This window comes from Arvicola amphibius, chromosome 13 (genome assembly GCF_903992535.2).
Source record: "Arvicola amphibius chromosome 13, mArvAmp1.2, whole genome shotgun sequence".
Classification (NCBI taxonomy): domain Eukaryota; kingdom Metazoa; phylum Chordata; class Mammalia; order Rodentia; family Cricetidae; genus Arvicola; species Arvicola amphibius.
In genome coordinates this window covers 53,254,710-53,269,661 of record NC_052059.1, presented here as the reverse complement: position 1 = coordinate 53,269,661, position 14,952 = coordinate 53,254,710, and the positions used below count along the sequence as shown (strand labels likewise).

General features: G+C 45.8%; 1 protein-coding gene across 2 annotated transcripts in view; it reads left to right on the top strand.

The window, feature by feature from the left end:
• Positions 1-14,952, top strand: part of LOC119800376 (mitochondrial intermediate peptidase) — a 123,879-nt gene that overhangs the window by 97,595 nt on the left and 11,332 nt on the right. The window contains exon 18 of one of the 2 annotated variants that reach the window (XM_038310540.1): positions 31-104. The exons of the other annotated variant lie outside the window; for it this stretch is intronic. Within the exon in view, the coding sequence (XP_038166468.1) occupies positions 31-104 (74 nt within the window). The remainder of the gene's footprint in view (positions 1-30; positions 105-14,952) is intronic. 2 annotated transcript variants of the gene reach the window in all.

Sequence of the window (14,952 nt, the reverse complement as noted above, 5' to 3'; positions counted from 1 at the left end):
GCCGGTGTGTTAACAGAATCTTTTCCCCAGGGCCGCCGGGGAACGCTACCGCAGAGAGATGTTAGCCCATGGTGGGGGCAAGGAGCCCATGCTCATGGTTCAAGGTAACACACTGCCTCCTCTTCTGGGACTTGGGGTTTGTTTTAGTCTGCGTGGGGTGTGTGATACAGAATCAGCTTTCAGAATGTCGGTATTCTCTATAGAAAATAGTTAACTTGCCAAAGTCCCAGGAAATATACCTTTAGCTCTTAACAGGTCATAGTGGAGGGCTTACTTTTTGTCTGGATTTTCCTGTTATTTTAGCCCAAAGAATTCATGCATTTGCTCCCTTTTTTTTTTATTCTGAGAAACCTAAAGCTTAAGGTTAAAGATTTGATCTATTAAAAAAAATTAGAACCTAATTAAAGCATCTTGTTAAATATTATTTTATATTATTTGGAAACTTCACACCTTGCATCCCGATCCTACTCACCTCCCAGTCTTTCCATGTCTGTTCTCCTTCCCCCATGACCACCCCCACCAAAAAAAAAAGTCCATTTTGTGTAGTCCTTGTAGTCATTGGAGCATGGTCAAATCCCTAGTGGCCAGCCTCCTGCACAGATGGCAGAATCTATCAGCTGATGAGAGCCCTGTGGTAGCTGGAGCAGTCGCCTGCACGGCAGCGCTGTGTTCCTCCAAGGGAGCCCAGGGACATTAATATGGATTCAGGCAGCAGCCCCAACCACAGGCCCCTGCCAGGGGTTCAGGGGTAGTGCTGGCCACAGACATCTACATGGCCCTTGGCTGCATCAGGACCATTGATCCACTCATGGCCCTCAGTGACTGCATGGACCACATGCCTCAACATGGCCTCAGGTGGTTACACATGGTGCTCACATCAGCATGGGTCCCCAAGGCAGCGAAGCCTGAGGACATCACCAATGTCAGTGTTCATTGCGGTCTGGGCAGCAGCATGGGCAACCAACACCAACATGGCCTCTGGTTCACAGTGGTTCTTCTAGGAGGTCCAAGCCAGAAGGTGAACCTTTCCTCATCTCAGGTTTCCATCATTGCCCAGAGCCGGGGGGTGGGGGGTGCCACGACCAGGCAGCAGGTTCGGTGGCTGAGTTGACATCTGTGTAAGCTCCAGGTTGTTGTACGGCAGGCCTCCTGCGGACCCCGCTCCGTTTTTTCTCTTTCCTACCCCTCTATCACATATGTTTGTTGTAGTGATACTTGGATGTCTACTGGCCACGTGTGGCCCTGTGGCCTAAAGCATCTTTTAATAGTATCAAAATTAATTCTTGTTTTCCTATATTGACAAATGTTAATTTATGGAAATTTTAATTGTAGGTGGGAGTGACCATCATGAATTTTCATGGTTTGTCCTCACAAATGTTTATAGGGAGATGTGCTTCTTATTGGACACTCCCAGTATATCGGTAGTTATAATTTTAGCTAAGCCTTTGACTGTAATGAAATTGCTCTAGGAAGTGACTCCCAGCATTTGCAGAGTGCTGTTTTATTGTCCTGGTAGTGACTGTTCTAAAGTGTCCTCGTGCCTACTGTTGATGCTAAGCCCAGATCAGTCATTTGATTCTTCCTGTGTTCTTTAAGCTTGTGAGTAGCAGTGTTCACCAGGCCTGCTTGTAAGCTCCAGGGGTAGAGGAGTGAAAGACGCCAAGGCAGACACTGCTCCTGCAAGCCTGTGTTCATTTGATCAACCTGCCCGGGTTGGTTGGGCTGTTGAGGTCTAGGCTCCCTCTCTGCTCGATGCTTGCTGACATTACGGTATTGTGCATCAGGGAACAACTCCAAATTGCCTGCTTTTAATGAAGAGCATATGCTAACCTTGCCTCAGTGTCCTCCTTGATCCCTCATGGCCCTTCTTGATCTTTGCTACATCTAGAACTGCTTGTGTGTGACTTTTTCCTTGCAATAGGGTCTGGCTATGTTGCCCTGGCTCTTGAACTGAAGCAGCCCTTCTCCTTTAGCCTTCCAAAGCTAGTACTGAAAGCACGCACTACTACGTGCCTGGCCAGAACTGTTTTAAAGGGCTCTGGCATGGTAGTTAATTTAATCTCCTTAGGAATCCTTTGAGGCATGAACCATCATCATCTCCATTTTATAGATGATGAAGCAGACCAGACTCCCTGCTTCTGTTGGGAGTAGTGAACAGAAGAGCTACGATTCAAGCCTGGCCCTGCAACAAAGACCAAGCTTTTCAGGAGCCTCAGAAACAGGTTCCAGGCAAAGGGACATGAATCGGCTCTGATAGTAGGCAGTGGATTGCATATATGGGTAGTACCCAGTCCTGTGTAGACAGCCCATTTCATTAGAGAAACCACTTGCTTGTAGTGGTAGTTTGTGTGTGTGTGAGAGAGACATCTGTGCTTCCCTGGGCTCTAAATGCTCTCACATGGACATTAATTTCAGCACCGTTCAGCACAAGTCAAACTTAGTTCATGGTTCTCTTAACTGCTCGGATTTTCCACTCCGCCCCAAACCATAGTGCACCCTCCTTCTACAAATTCTGTGCTTTATCTGAAACATTTTTTTGAGCTTAAAAAAAAGGATGATTTTTTTTGCACTCAAATTTCCATTCTCATGAGAGAAAAACAAGTCCATGGTTTGTGCTACAGCTGTAGAATTTAGATTCCAGTTAGCACCAACAGCAGACCTACTCTGCTTGTACAGTATTTTATATTTCTCTTCATGTTTTCCCACCAGATACTATTATTGATTCATAAGGTATATTACATGAGTGGGGGGGGGGGTCTGCAGAGAGGTCACAACATCTGTTGTAACTCAAGAGTTGGATTTATAAGACAAGACCCACAATGGCTTCTCACTTGTGTGTCTACACACAAAACAGGATGTCAGATGCTGGCATTTTAGCCTTGACTTCTGGGCACCCCTGGGCTTAGCTGATAGGGTTGCTGAGCTTTGTGATGTGTAAGTGAAGCACTTGGTGGAGACCATCTTCTTTTTCCCACAGTCTCTTGTCCACCCTCCTCCAAGAGCACGGTAGGTAGATAGCCAGAGTACAAGTGGGAGAAGCTCTGATATCAGTTCACTATCTATCGACTGACAGGCTTTGCACGGGACAAGCGAGACAGATTGCAGGTGGGGTTTAAATGAAACTGGTGTGAACTCTCAGCATCGGTATGCCAGATAAGATTATGCGCTGAGAAGTGTTAAAGCTCAGAGCTTTTTGAGGGTGTGGCAGGGACTTCTGGGTGCCTGCAGAAAGCAGTCCCTTGCAGAGCAAGTCTGCAGGTCACCTTCAAAAGTAGCAGGTCAGCTGGTCACCTGACTCCAGCCAATCTTGGTCTTGACCCTAGAAGTAGCTGCAAGGACAAATCCCACAGCCTGCTGCCCCTGGTCCTGTCTAGAAGGCAATCTTTCTAGTTCCCTCCCTGGGGCAGAAACCCTGGAGGAGTCTTTCCTCTCTGTTGAGGGGCTTGCTGGGAGCTGGGCTCCGGAGTCTTCTCCCTTGGCCCCCACAACTGCTCTGATTCTCCAGCTTCAGACTGCGTGAATTTATATAGCTAGCTGATAAGGTGGGCCCTGTCTGCCTGAATATGGGCATGCAAATAAGATGAGGAACTAGGACCAGTCAAGGAAGAGCTGTCAGATGTGGTGGTTAGAGAAGAAGCCTGAACCTGCCAGAATCTGCCAGAAACCTGTAGTCAGGTTCGCAGGTCCCTACCTTGCAAAGGTAGGGACGGTCATCAGGACTCTGTGACTGCTCCTGGTGCTACAGTGTAGCATGAAGGGGGCCTGCTTGTTGGGTTTCTGTCCTGCCCCAAAGAAAATCACACAGAGATCTCTATAAGTTATAAAATTGATTGGCCCATCAGCTCAGGCTTCTCATTAGTTCTTATGACTTATATTAACCCATTGCTCATATCTATGCTAGCCACATGGTTCAGTACCTTTCTCAGAGGGGCAGCTCACATGTTGCTGCTTCGGTGGTCTGGGCAGGAGTGGGAGGAATCAACTTCCTATTCTCCTGTTCTCATTGGATCATTTCTATTTTCTGTCTGGTTTTCCCGCCTATACTTCCTGCCTGGCCAATCAGCGTTTATTTAAAACATGATTGACAGAATACAGATAATTCTCCCGCACCACTACAGTACACTATGCAGAATGCCTTCTGCTTGCCTGCTGTGTTTCAGCTGGTATGCTTCCCTGACTTGGGGTGGGGGTAGGAGTTTTATTCCTTTACCTCACCTGCAGCTGTACTAAGGGTTTTCAGTAGCTGAGCCTGCTCTGTGTCTCCTTTGCCCTCAGGGCTTGAGCATACCAGCCATAACAAAGTTGGGGACCACATAACTCCTCAAAGCATATTTGACTTAGTTGGCTTTTCTTACTTAGGAAAAGTTCCATTTTCTTAGGTATTTTATATATTTAACTGTTTCTAAATATGAAGAATTAGGTAACAAGATAAATAGCATGCCTTTCTCAGACTCAGTACTTCTCTGATCAAACCTGGCCTTCATTTGCTACTCTGAGGGGGAAAATGAGTTTCTAGTATAGCCTTGCACTGTTCCTCAGGGGCCTTATACCTCTGTGTGGTGTCAGAGACCCTGGATTGGGCACTCTCAGAGAGCTCAGAGGCGCCTCTTGAATCTTCAGTAACATACACTGCTCTTGAAAAGCAGGTGCACTGGAGATCCACAGTGAGCCATCTGCTTAGCCACTCAGTCCCTCCAGCGTTTGCAGCCCCTGGAGACAGACCACAGTGGCCTGCAGCCCACCCAAGAGAGACCCCAAGAGCTCTCAGTGGTGCCTTTCTTCTGTCTCATCAGGGAAAGCCCACTGGTAGGCAGTCATGTCTCTGCTACCCTGAGACTGGGCCTTTCCTCTCCGTGACCATGCAGCATGGTGAAAGCAGGTTTCCCCACTGAAGAAGTGTGGCAGAACAGAACTGGATTTTCCCTTCCTGGCGCTGCCACTGTATCTTAACAAAGTCGGTCTCCCTCAGCAAGATAAAATGAAATTTGACTTGAAAATACCCTCCCTTCTACTGTCTTGTGGGGGGTATGTGTGGCACTTATGTTTGTGGTAATGAGTCAGAGCTTCCCAGACAGGTGGGCCTTGTGGATTTTTAAATGTGTTCATAGATCATACAAAGAAACATATCACAAGTGCTGTATTTAAAGACAAAGCCCCCCAACTGAACATGGTATGGCTCTCTTTCTGGTTGCCATTCTAGGTAAGGTCACATCTCCTCTGCTTTGTGTGAGTGAAGGTTCTGGCTTTGCCTCCTACACCCTGCTAAGTTTCTGTGTTACATTCAGTGTCAAATTTCTGAGTACTTTTGCCTAAGATGAAACACAAAGATACGGTGTTTTCATTCACATTACTGTTCTGTATGATCCATATTGGAATGTTTTTCTTAAGTTGTACTTTGGTGAGCATGAAGCAGAGCTCAGTTTCCTTATTGTCATTTTAGAATATATATAGTTTTCTATAAAGATCAAGAGCCCTGAGCTGGCAAGTATCTGGCCAGGGGAAATCTGTCCTTCCTGGGTTGCCCTGCTGTTTCCCTGAGTGCCGGAGTGTTGGAGGAGAGGGCACTTGTTGGCTCCCGGCCACTTAGCCCTGAAATGACCACACAGAAACTGTATTAATTAAATCACTGCTTGGCCCATTAGCTCTAGCTTCTTATTGGCTAACTCTTACATATTAGTTTAATCCATTTCTATTAATCTGTATATCACCATGTGGCAGTGGTTTACCAGCAAAGTTTCAGCATGTCTGACTCTGGCACGGATCCATGGCTTCTCTCTGACTCTTCCCTTCTTTCTCCCAGCATCCAGTTCCGTCTTCCCCGCCTACCTAAGTTCTGCCCTGCTATAGGTCCAGAGCAGCTTCTTTATTCATTAATGGTACTCACAGCACACAGAGGGGACTCCCACATCACTGGGGAGGTGGAAACTGTGTCAGCAGCTTGCCCCTCATGCAAGTCAGCACCCCATCCTCCCTAAGACTTAGTCTATGCTTGTGTTCCCTGTGTCTTTGCTGAGTTTTGGGGCTTAGATTTTACTTAATTTTCCATAGTTTTTACTAATTACTAAATGCTCACCATGCAAGGTCTTTTTTTGTGTGTCACCTCCCTTAGTTCCCTGTAACAAGATTCTCTGTTTCTAAAAACTAGCCCAAGTCCACACCCTTCCACTGCTGCCTCCCTGCAGGATCTCTGACCTGAGTGATCTATGGATGGGGTTTGTGGCATCAGCCTCGAGGGCTCCTGTTTCCCCCAAGTCTGTGTCGTCTGCTTTTTTTGCAGTGTTACAGCCTAGCTATCACCATTGCCATTTAGAGTCTCCTCTGGCCTCTGAATCTGTAGGGAACCCTCCTTCTCTGGCCTCCTCTGAGCACTCTCTACTCCATGGCAAAGCCTCCCACTTCCTTACCCATGTAGCAGCAGGAGTGACCACAGTGACCCTAGAGGAAAGACTGGCCAGAGCCCTGGGCCTGCAAACCTATGTGCTCTGACTTCAGCCCCTTCTACCAACAAGCTCAGCTTTATTTTGATGTCTCTATGGCCAAGAGCAGTTTGCAGTGATAACTGACAGTGTTCTAAAAATCAGATAAGAGGAAAAATAGCTGATAAATGAGTCAATTCTCAGGAAACTGAAACTCCCTTCCCAAGTGACTCACAGGACCAATGTCTAGAAGCCCGCAAGGCCTGACCTTAAGCTGATTAAAATTCATTTACTACTTAGCATTTCTGCAGATCTTTATAGAGACAAAAATGCATTCACTTTGCCATAATTATTCTGAATCATCTCTTCTAGCACATTAGACATTATTTGTGTTCATAAAAACAAACCAAAGGATTATGGCTTAGACTCCCAAAGGTCACCCCAAAGAGATTAATAAAAGCAATCATCTCAGATATTTACCCTTTCTTAAGAGACCTTTTAGGACCAGGCATGGAAGACTCCCAGCTCCAAGACGTGGGTCACACCATCTACCTAGACTTGGGCTCATACCATCTACCTAGAGACAGATTTACACCATCTACCCAGACATGGGTTCACAGCATCTACCCAGACATAGGTTTTCACTATCCGCCCAGAAGCAAGTTCATACTATCTTCCCAGACATGAGTTGACCCCATCCTCCCAGACAGAACGTCACATCATCCCCCCAGAGACAGGTCTACAGCATTCATGCAGACATAGGTTCACTCCATCCTCCCTGAAATGGAACCAGGGATCGTTATGGAAAATGGCTGATTCTAGACCCAGAAAGGGGAAGACTTTGGAAGTGATCCAGGAACATCTTCAGTGACACAAAATGAGTGTGCCCAAAAGCACAGTCAGCAGTAGCAAGTGTGCCACCAGCAGTGAGCTTGCTGACAGAGCCCTCAGTGGCCAAAACCAGGAATCTGAGCACCTCAATCAATAAATAGCCATGCCAAGGTAAAACCCGGAGCCTCAACTGTGGATCTGTGTGTCCACACAGACACTGACGGTGGAAGGACTGAGTGGACAGAGCAGACATATTCCTGTGGAGAGGAGTTCTCATCATGTGTGTAACTTTTCTCTCAATAAATGGCACCCCCCCACACACACTTCAGTCTGTGTGGTGTGAACCCACGCACACCCCCCAGATACCGTGGGAGAGGAACAGGGGAACTTTACTCACAAGTTTGGCAGATGGCATCTCATGCAGATGGCGAGGAATGGCCGGCAGTGATAAGCTGTGAGGGCACTGTGTTCCCTGAAGAGAGGTGTGAGGCCTCCATGACGTCTATCCCAAAATCACATGCTGGATTTGATCCTGAGGAGATCGGATAACCCCAACTGGGAAATCCTTGTGCCTCAGACCTGGGCAGCGCTCAGCAAGCCTGTTAAGGTTGTGGATAAGGAGGGACATGGGAGCCTGCAGAGGCAAGACTAGTGCAGGGTGTTCTGGATGGGACAGGGCAGAAAAGGGCACTAGATAAAAACTGTGGTGAGAAGGCTGCACATATGTCATTACAGTCCCACTCTGTATTAGCCTTTTAGTTGTAAGAAATACGCCAGTACAGCATAAAATGCTGACCACAGGGAACTGGCTAGCCCTGGACCAATTGGGCTCTGTACAGCACAGGATTGTGGTAAATATGAATGGGCTACTTGTGATTAGACTGAGGCTGTGACTGGGGCCACATCTTCTGCTCTCTGGCAGCCGTTCCCACTGAGGCGGGGTGGGGAACAGAGGCACACAGGTTCAGTTAGAGTGACGTGTCACAAATGCCACTGGGAGAGCAGGCACCGTGGGGACCGTGAGCGTTGGGGGTACTTCTGATGGTATCGCTTGGCTGTCCAGGGCAGATGCCTAAGCAGAAGGCCATGGTAAAGGTTAAGTTAAATAAACCCTTGGCTGTTGGAAAATGGGCATTTGGAGGGAAAAACATAAACTGAAAATAGCCATGAAGTAAACTCAGCGTGGCCTGGGATTTGACTGACAGTGAAGTAAGGGAGTGAGGTAAAACTCCAGGCTTTGACCCTAATGAGACCATCATGTTGTTATGGTAACTGAGGACTGTGGTACTGTGGGATACAGGTGAGCCGGCAGAGTATAATATAGACACTGCAGTGGAGACAAGCCAACTCTAGGTCTCTGGATCAGTCACAGTGTGGAGTTCAGAGCAAGGAGCTCCAAGCCACGAAGATCCAACCCCTGTGTTGCTGAAGGAACCCAGACAGAACTGGCTCTCAGTCACCCTGCAGTGGGAACCTACGTTTTCAGAAGTCAGTTCACTTCCTAGTTACATAGCTCCTGTTGACCAGATGGCACATTTACTCAAATTGGGGCAAAATGTTTAGTCTGCTTTAAAAGTTTGATGTCTTACTGATGCATCATCCAGGTATTGAGTATTGTTTTGTTGTTGTTGTTTTTGGTTTTGTTTGATAATACAATTACTAACTTAACACAGCATAACCAAACGTGCTTATTGTTTGGTTTTGCTGCTGGTGTAGTTTGTACAAGAGAAACATGACAGTCAAGGACCCATAAGCCCTGTCTGTCAGCAGAAATACAACGGATGTCTGAAGTAGGAAAGCCAAATAAACAGTCATTATTCAACACCAGCTTCATTGATTTTTCCCTGTTGTCAAAATGTATATGTGGCTATTTAGCAGAGGCGTTTTACATGGTTTTTAGCACGGAAAATTAGTAGTTATTATTTCCAGTTTAAAAAACATTCAGTTAACTTTTAATCATGCAGCCCAATTAATCCACAAATATTGGCATCATGGCTAGAAGCTGGCATGCTCAGTAGGTACATGCTGCCTTTGGATGGCTATTATTCCCAAGTTTATTTTTTAATGTCTGTTTGCTTTTTAATTTTTTAATCAAGTGGAATTTTCAAGAAGAGATAAGCTTTAACATATGACAAATTCTGCCTGTCTGAGCCAGCATGCATGCCCCCAGGGATGGAGGCCCAGCTTTGGCAGATGCCAGAACATGCTCAGAGGCCCAGAGCCTGGGCTCCTGAGTGCCTGCCCTGAAGTGTACTGTAGCGACTTAGGAAACCCCCTCACATAGAGAATTAAACATGAAGGGCTATGATTTTAGTGATAATGGTTTTGTTTTTTACCTAAGTCTTAATGTGTGGTGTAAGTTGGCTTGGAGGTAGTTCTACCTCCCGAGTGCTGGGAATGCAGGTGTCTGTTGTCATGCCTGGCTAGGATCAGGTGCTTTTTAAAAATATTATCATGTCAAGCAAGACCGATGCTGGAAGTAAATCATTCTGATGACCTGTGACAGGTTGTTCAGGAGTTCACATAGATTGTGTTCCTCTCTGTAGTGAGGAAGGCCGCTCCTATCTCTGAACCGCCTTACCCTTTTTCTTCTGACTTAATATCCTGCAGATTGCTTTATTTTGGCCTCTGCCCTCAGTAAAGTCCGAGGTCTCTAAGCGTCGTGTTCCTGGTCCTATCTACAGCCTTATCATAGGACTCTGTGACGGCCTCTGGTAGAGATTTGTTAAATGTATGACTTTAATGTTTGCATATGCAATGTCCCCATAGGCTCCTGTTTGCATGCTTGGTTTCCTAGTTGGTGATGCTATTTAGGGAGCTGCAAGAAGCAGGTACAGGGAGTGGTTCTTGGGGGATAGCAGAGACCCTGGTTTTTCTGTTTTCTGTACCTTGCAGTAAGCAGCTCTCCTTCACCACCACCCCTGCTGTTGTCCCAAGTGCAAGGGGCTAAGCAACCACAAATTGAACCTTGGAAGCTGACACTGTTGAGTGGGAACCTTCTCTCCCTGGTGGACTGGGCACTATTAATATGTTAACATTTGTTCGAAGTCACTGTTAGTGCTAATAAAAAAGTTCTTTTCATTTGCATTTAAGTGTCCCTCCTGCTGTTCATTTTCTGTAAACAAGAAAAATATGTCAGGGGATTGGGCAGTTTGACTTTCTAAGTAACGGGTGTTGGACTCTGCTCCACTGTCGGGCAGACGTGAGCACCAGCCATGAATAGTCCACAGTCACCTTGAGAAAACTACAGAAGAGCACAGCCTCAGTGGGGACTGTTTTGAAAGTTTGTACTAGCTCTTTTGCTATTGTTTTTAGTTCTCTATCTATTGAATCACACTGTCAATCAATAGTTTCATTGGGTTCAGTAATCTGGGCTATTATCTGTGGTCCCTTCGAGTTTGTGGAACATCTGTCCAGGCCCTTCTGGCTTCCAGAGTCTCAATTTCAGTGGTTCTCGGCCTTCCTAATGCTATGAACCTTTAATACAGCTCCTCATGTTGTGACCCCCCAACCATAAAATTATTACCATTGCTATATCATAACTGTAGTTTTAATGCTGTTATGAATTATAACGTAAATGTCTGTCTTTTCTGATGGTCTGAGGCTACCCCCCTGGAAAGGGCCGGTTGACCCCAATGGGGTTGCAACCCACAGGTTGAGAACCATGGTTCCATTGGCCAATTGGGTGTTATTTGAATGAGCCTGGCTTTATATGTTACTTTATCATTTTCCCCTTACAGCTTTTCCTTTGTTCTGTACGTTTAGTGTTTTGGTTAGTATTGGTTAGTACGTGTCATAGGCAGGGGTTTCTTTTCTGGTCCTGTCTGTTTGGTGTTCTGTATGCTTCTTGTATTAGGCCTCTCCTTCTTTAGATTGTAGGAATTTTCTTCTATTATTTTGTTAAAAAAATATTTTCTGAGCTTTTGACCTGGGTTTCTCCTTCTTCCTCTATTCCTATTATTTGTAGCTTTGATCCTTTCATGGTGTCCCAGGTTTTCTGGCTATTTTGTGACTGGGTATGTTTTAGGCTTGAAATTCTCCTTGAGTGAGGTGTTCAGTTCTTCTCCCTCGTCTCCTGCACCTGGCATCTCTCTTGCACTCCTTTCCCTGTGCTGGCAAGGCTGGCCTCTGAGGTTGTGTGTGGCATGCTGAGCCTTTCATTTCCAGTTTCATCTCGGCTTGCATTTTCTTTAGCGATTTTATTGTTTTGTTAAATTCTACTTTCATGTCTTGAAATGTTTTTATTATTTCGTTCAGTTGTTTTTGTTTTCAGTCTTCATTAAAGAAAGTATTTATTCATATTCTCTTGAAGGTCCTTGACTATATTCACAAAGGCTGTTTCGACGTCCTTGCCCTGTGCTTCTGGTAAATTATCTTTTCACTGCCTATCACAATAGGGCTGCTGGCTTCTGGAAGAGGCGTTGTCTCAGTTCTTCGTATTGGGGACATTTGTGCTGAGGTCTAAGCATCTGCAGTTATGATGTTTGAAGTGTTTCTTGGTGTGACAGACAGTCTTATTTTTGTTGGGTGGGAGTTCTAGTCTTTGGTTGCTGTTGCCCACTCTGGGTCCCAGCCAAGTGTAGCAGCTGTGGAGTCCCTGGGTCCCACCCAAGTGTGGCGGCTATGGGGTCTCTGGTAGAGAGCAGGTCATTGAGAGGAATCACAAAGGAATGGAGATGAGCTAAGAGGGAAAGCTGCGAGGAGCAGCAGGAAAGATCTAGAGGAACCCTGGGTTTGCACCAACAGCCCACATCCCAGGAGGATGGAGGTAGGTTGGGAGGAGGGACAGCAGGCAGGCGGGCTGAGGCCAGTCTAAGGGTTGAGTATTGAGACACTGAAATGGAAGACAGGAAGGAGGATAAAGGATCCTACCAGAGTCCCAGCCTAGTGTAGCAGCTGTGTTGGAGGTTCTGAGCCTTGGTAGAATTGCAAAGGAATGGAGATGGGCAAAATTTGGAAAGACTGAAAGGGACCCCCAGGAATAACTAAGGGACCCTGAGTCAGAACCAGGAGCAGCTATGTGTTTTTCTGAGACAGGGTCTCACTCTGTAGCCTCCTTCCTCAGCTTCTCCATGGCTGGGATTGCAGGTGTGAGCCAGCATATGCTGCTTGCTGTAACTGACGTTAACCAATTTACTTCATTTCATTGCTGAGACTTGAACCTGGGGCCTTGCACTTGATAGTTAAGTATGCCAGTGATCCACACTTACAGATCCACCCAGTCGACATCTCTTTTGCTTCACCCTCCAAGTGCATGGGATGTACTATATGAATGTGCCATTCTGCCCTGCTAGAACTTGAACTGCTCACCTGTTAATGCTCTGTAAGTTGTTGTGTGTCGTTCAGGCAGTGCTTGTGCCCACAGAGTGGAACAGTATTGATTATAAAATAGCCTCAGAGAAGAGACAGAGCGAAGACCACAGATCACAAGCAGATCGCTGCTGCTCTCTAGATTTCCGAAGCACAGCCAAGCACCTCCATACTAAACCTAGGGCATCAGAAGCTCCTGCCAAGGGATGTCAGAGCTCCTGTGCTGTGTTTTCAGCAACACTTTGGAAGCAGGCTCACTCCACAGGAAAGCTGATGATGTAATCAGAGTGTACTGTGCACAGCATCCTGGATCTGCCGTATATTGGTGCATAAGTCATGGAAACAGGTGTGAAATCTGGCCACTGCCCTAGTCCTTCAGAGCTGGTCAGTAGTACTGTCAGTGGCACTTGGTTTACCGTGAGTATGGAGTGTTCTAGCACTGGTTGGCTCAGCCTTCCTGAAGCTACACCCTCTTAACCCACTTGTCACTTCCTACTTTAATTGTTGGTGCTTCCTTTGATAGTTCCTTCTGAATTATAGATGCTGTTATATTCTATTAGATATAAATTTACTCAAGCCCTTCTATTGTGTAACATTTCAGAAAAGTGTCTGGGTTTATCTTATTTCAGAACCAAGAAAGCCCCAATAAAATAACTTCTGGCCAACAGACTCAACCAGAAAAATATACCAATGGCTTTATTTTTTTTCAATATGTCCTCTAAAGAATGTAAGTGCCAGACATTATGTATATAACCCCAGCACTTATGTGGCTAAGACACTTCTGTCTTATTGCAGATTCAAGGCCAGTCTAGACTACAAACTGAAATTATTTCTCAAAAATATATGGATAGGGTTGGTTGGATGACTCAAGTGGGTACAGGTACTTTCCTTGTAGACCTGCTGGTCTGAGTTCAATCATCTGAACCCACATAGGGGTGGAAGGAAAGAACCAGCTTCACACAGTTGTCCTTTGACCTCTACATGTATGCCATGGTGCACATACCCACACAATAAGAGTAAATTCGTTGTTGAAAATGTGGTTAGATACATGTACATTTAAAAAATTCCACATAGATAATATATTTTAATGCCATGATTATTTAGTGGGAACATCATTAAACATTAACAATAGTCTGCACGTATGATGTTCTCTGTGTGTATGTGTATGTATACATGTTTGTGGATGTAAGAGTGTGTAAGGGTGTGCGTGGCAGGGGCTTGTCAGAGGTCATGGTCAAGTGTCTTCCTTCATCATGTCTCCACCTTACTTTTTGAGGCAGACAGGGTTTTCACTGAACCAGCTAAGGTGGCTGGCTGGCAAGCCCTAGAGATGCGCTGTGCCCATCGGTCCAGTGCTGGCATTACAATCCCATGCCCCTAAATCTGGGTTTACATGGTGCTGTGGAATAAACTTGGGTCTTCATGCTTTTGTGGCAAGCATTTTACCAACTGGGCGTCTCTCTAGGCCACAGATGGTATTGTTTGGGGGGGTGGAGTTTGACACAGGGTCTCTCTCACACAGAGATCCGCCTGCCTCTCCTTCCTGAGTACTGGGATTAAAGGTGTGTACCACTGTGCCAGTTCCCAGATGCCACTCTTTTTTATTGTTTTTATTGAGCTATACATATTTCTCCACTCTCCTCCCTTCCTCCTCCTCCCCCTCTACCCTCTCTTATGCCCCCCATGCTCCCAACTTACTCAGGAGATCTTGTCTTTTTCTCCTTCCTATGTAGATACAGCTATGTCTCTCTTTGGGTCCTCTTTTGTCTAGGTTCTCTGGGATTGTGAATTGTAGACTGGTTTTTCTTTGCTTTATGTCTAAAAGCCACTTGTGAGTACATATTATATTTGTCTTTCAGGGTCTGGGTTACCTCACTTAGTATAGTTTTTTTCTACATCTATCCATTTGCCTGCAAATTTCAAGATGTCATTTTTTATAGCTGTGTAATATTACATTGTGTAACCTACCACATTTTCTTTATCCATTCTTCGGTTGAGGGGCACCAGATGTCATTCTTAATATGAGGTTGGGACTGTACATTATGGACAGTAACATTAGAAAAGCTGGTGTCATTTGCCTAGAGCTCTGATTGGAGTCTCAGTTTGCTTGCCCAGTACTCTTGAGGCCTTGAGCTTCTGAGTGGATTGATGCTGGGCGTACATCAATAGAACACTGAGAACATCACCTACAACAGGGTACTCAACACGTAGAGAAGAGTTTAGTTTAGGAAGTGAAACGGCATCTGGAGAGCTGGCTCCGCATTTAAGAGCAAAGATTGCTCTTGCAGAGAACCTGACTTTGATTCCCAACACTCATGGCAGGTGGCTCACACCTGCCTATAACTCCTCAACCTCCTCAGGTACCTGAGCGCAGTGCGCACACACATAAGCATAA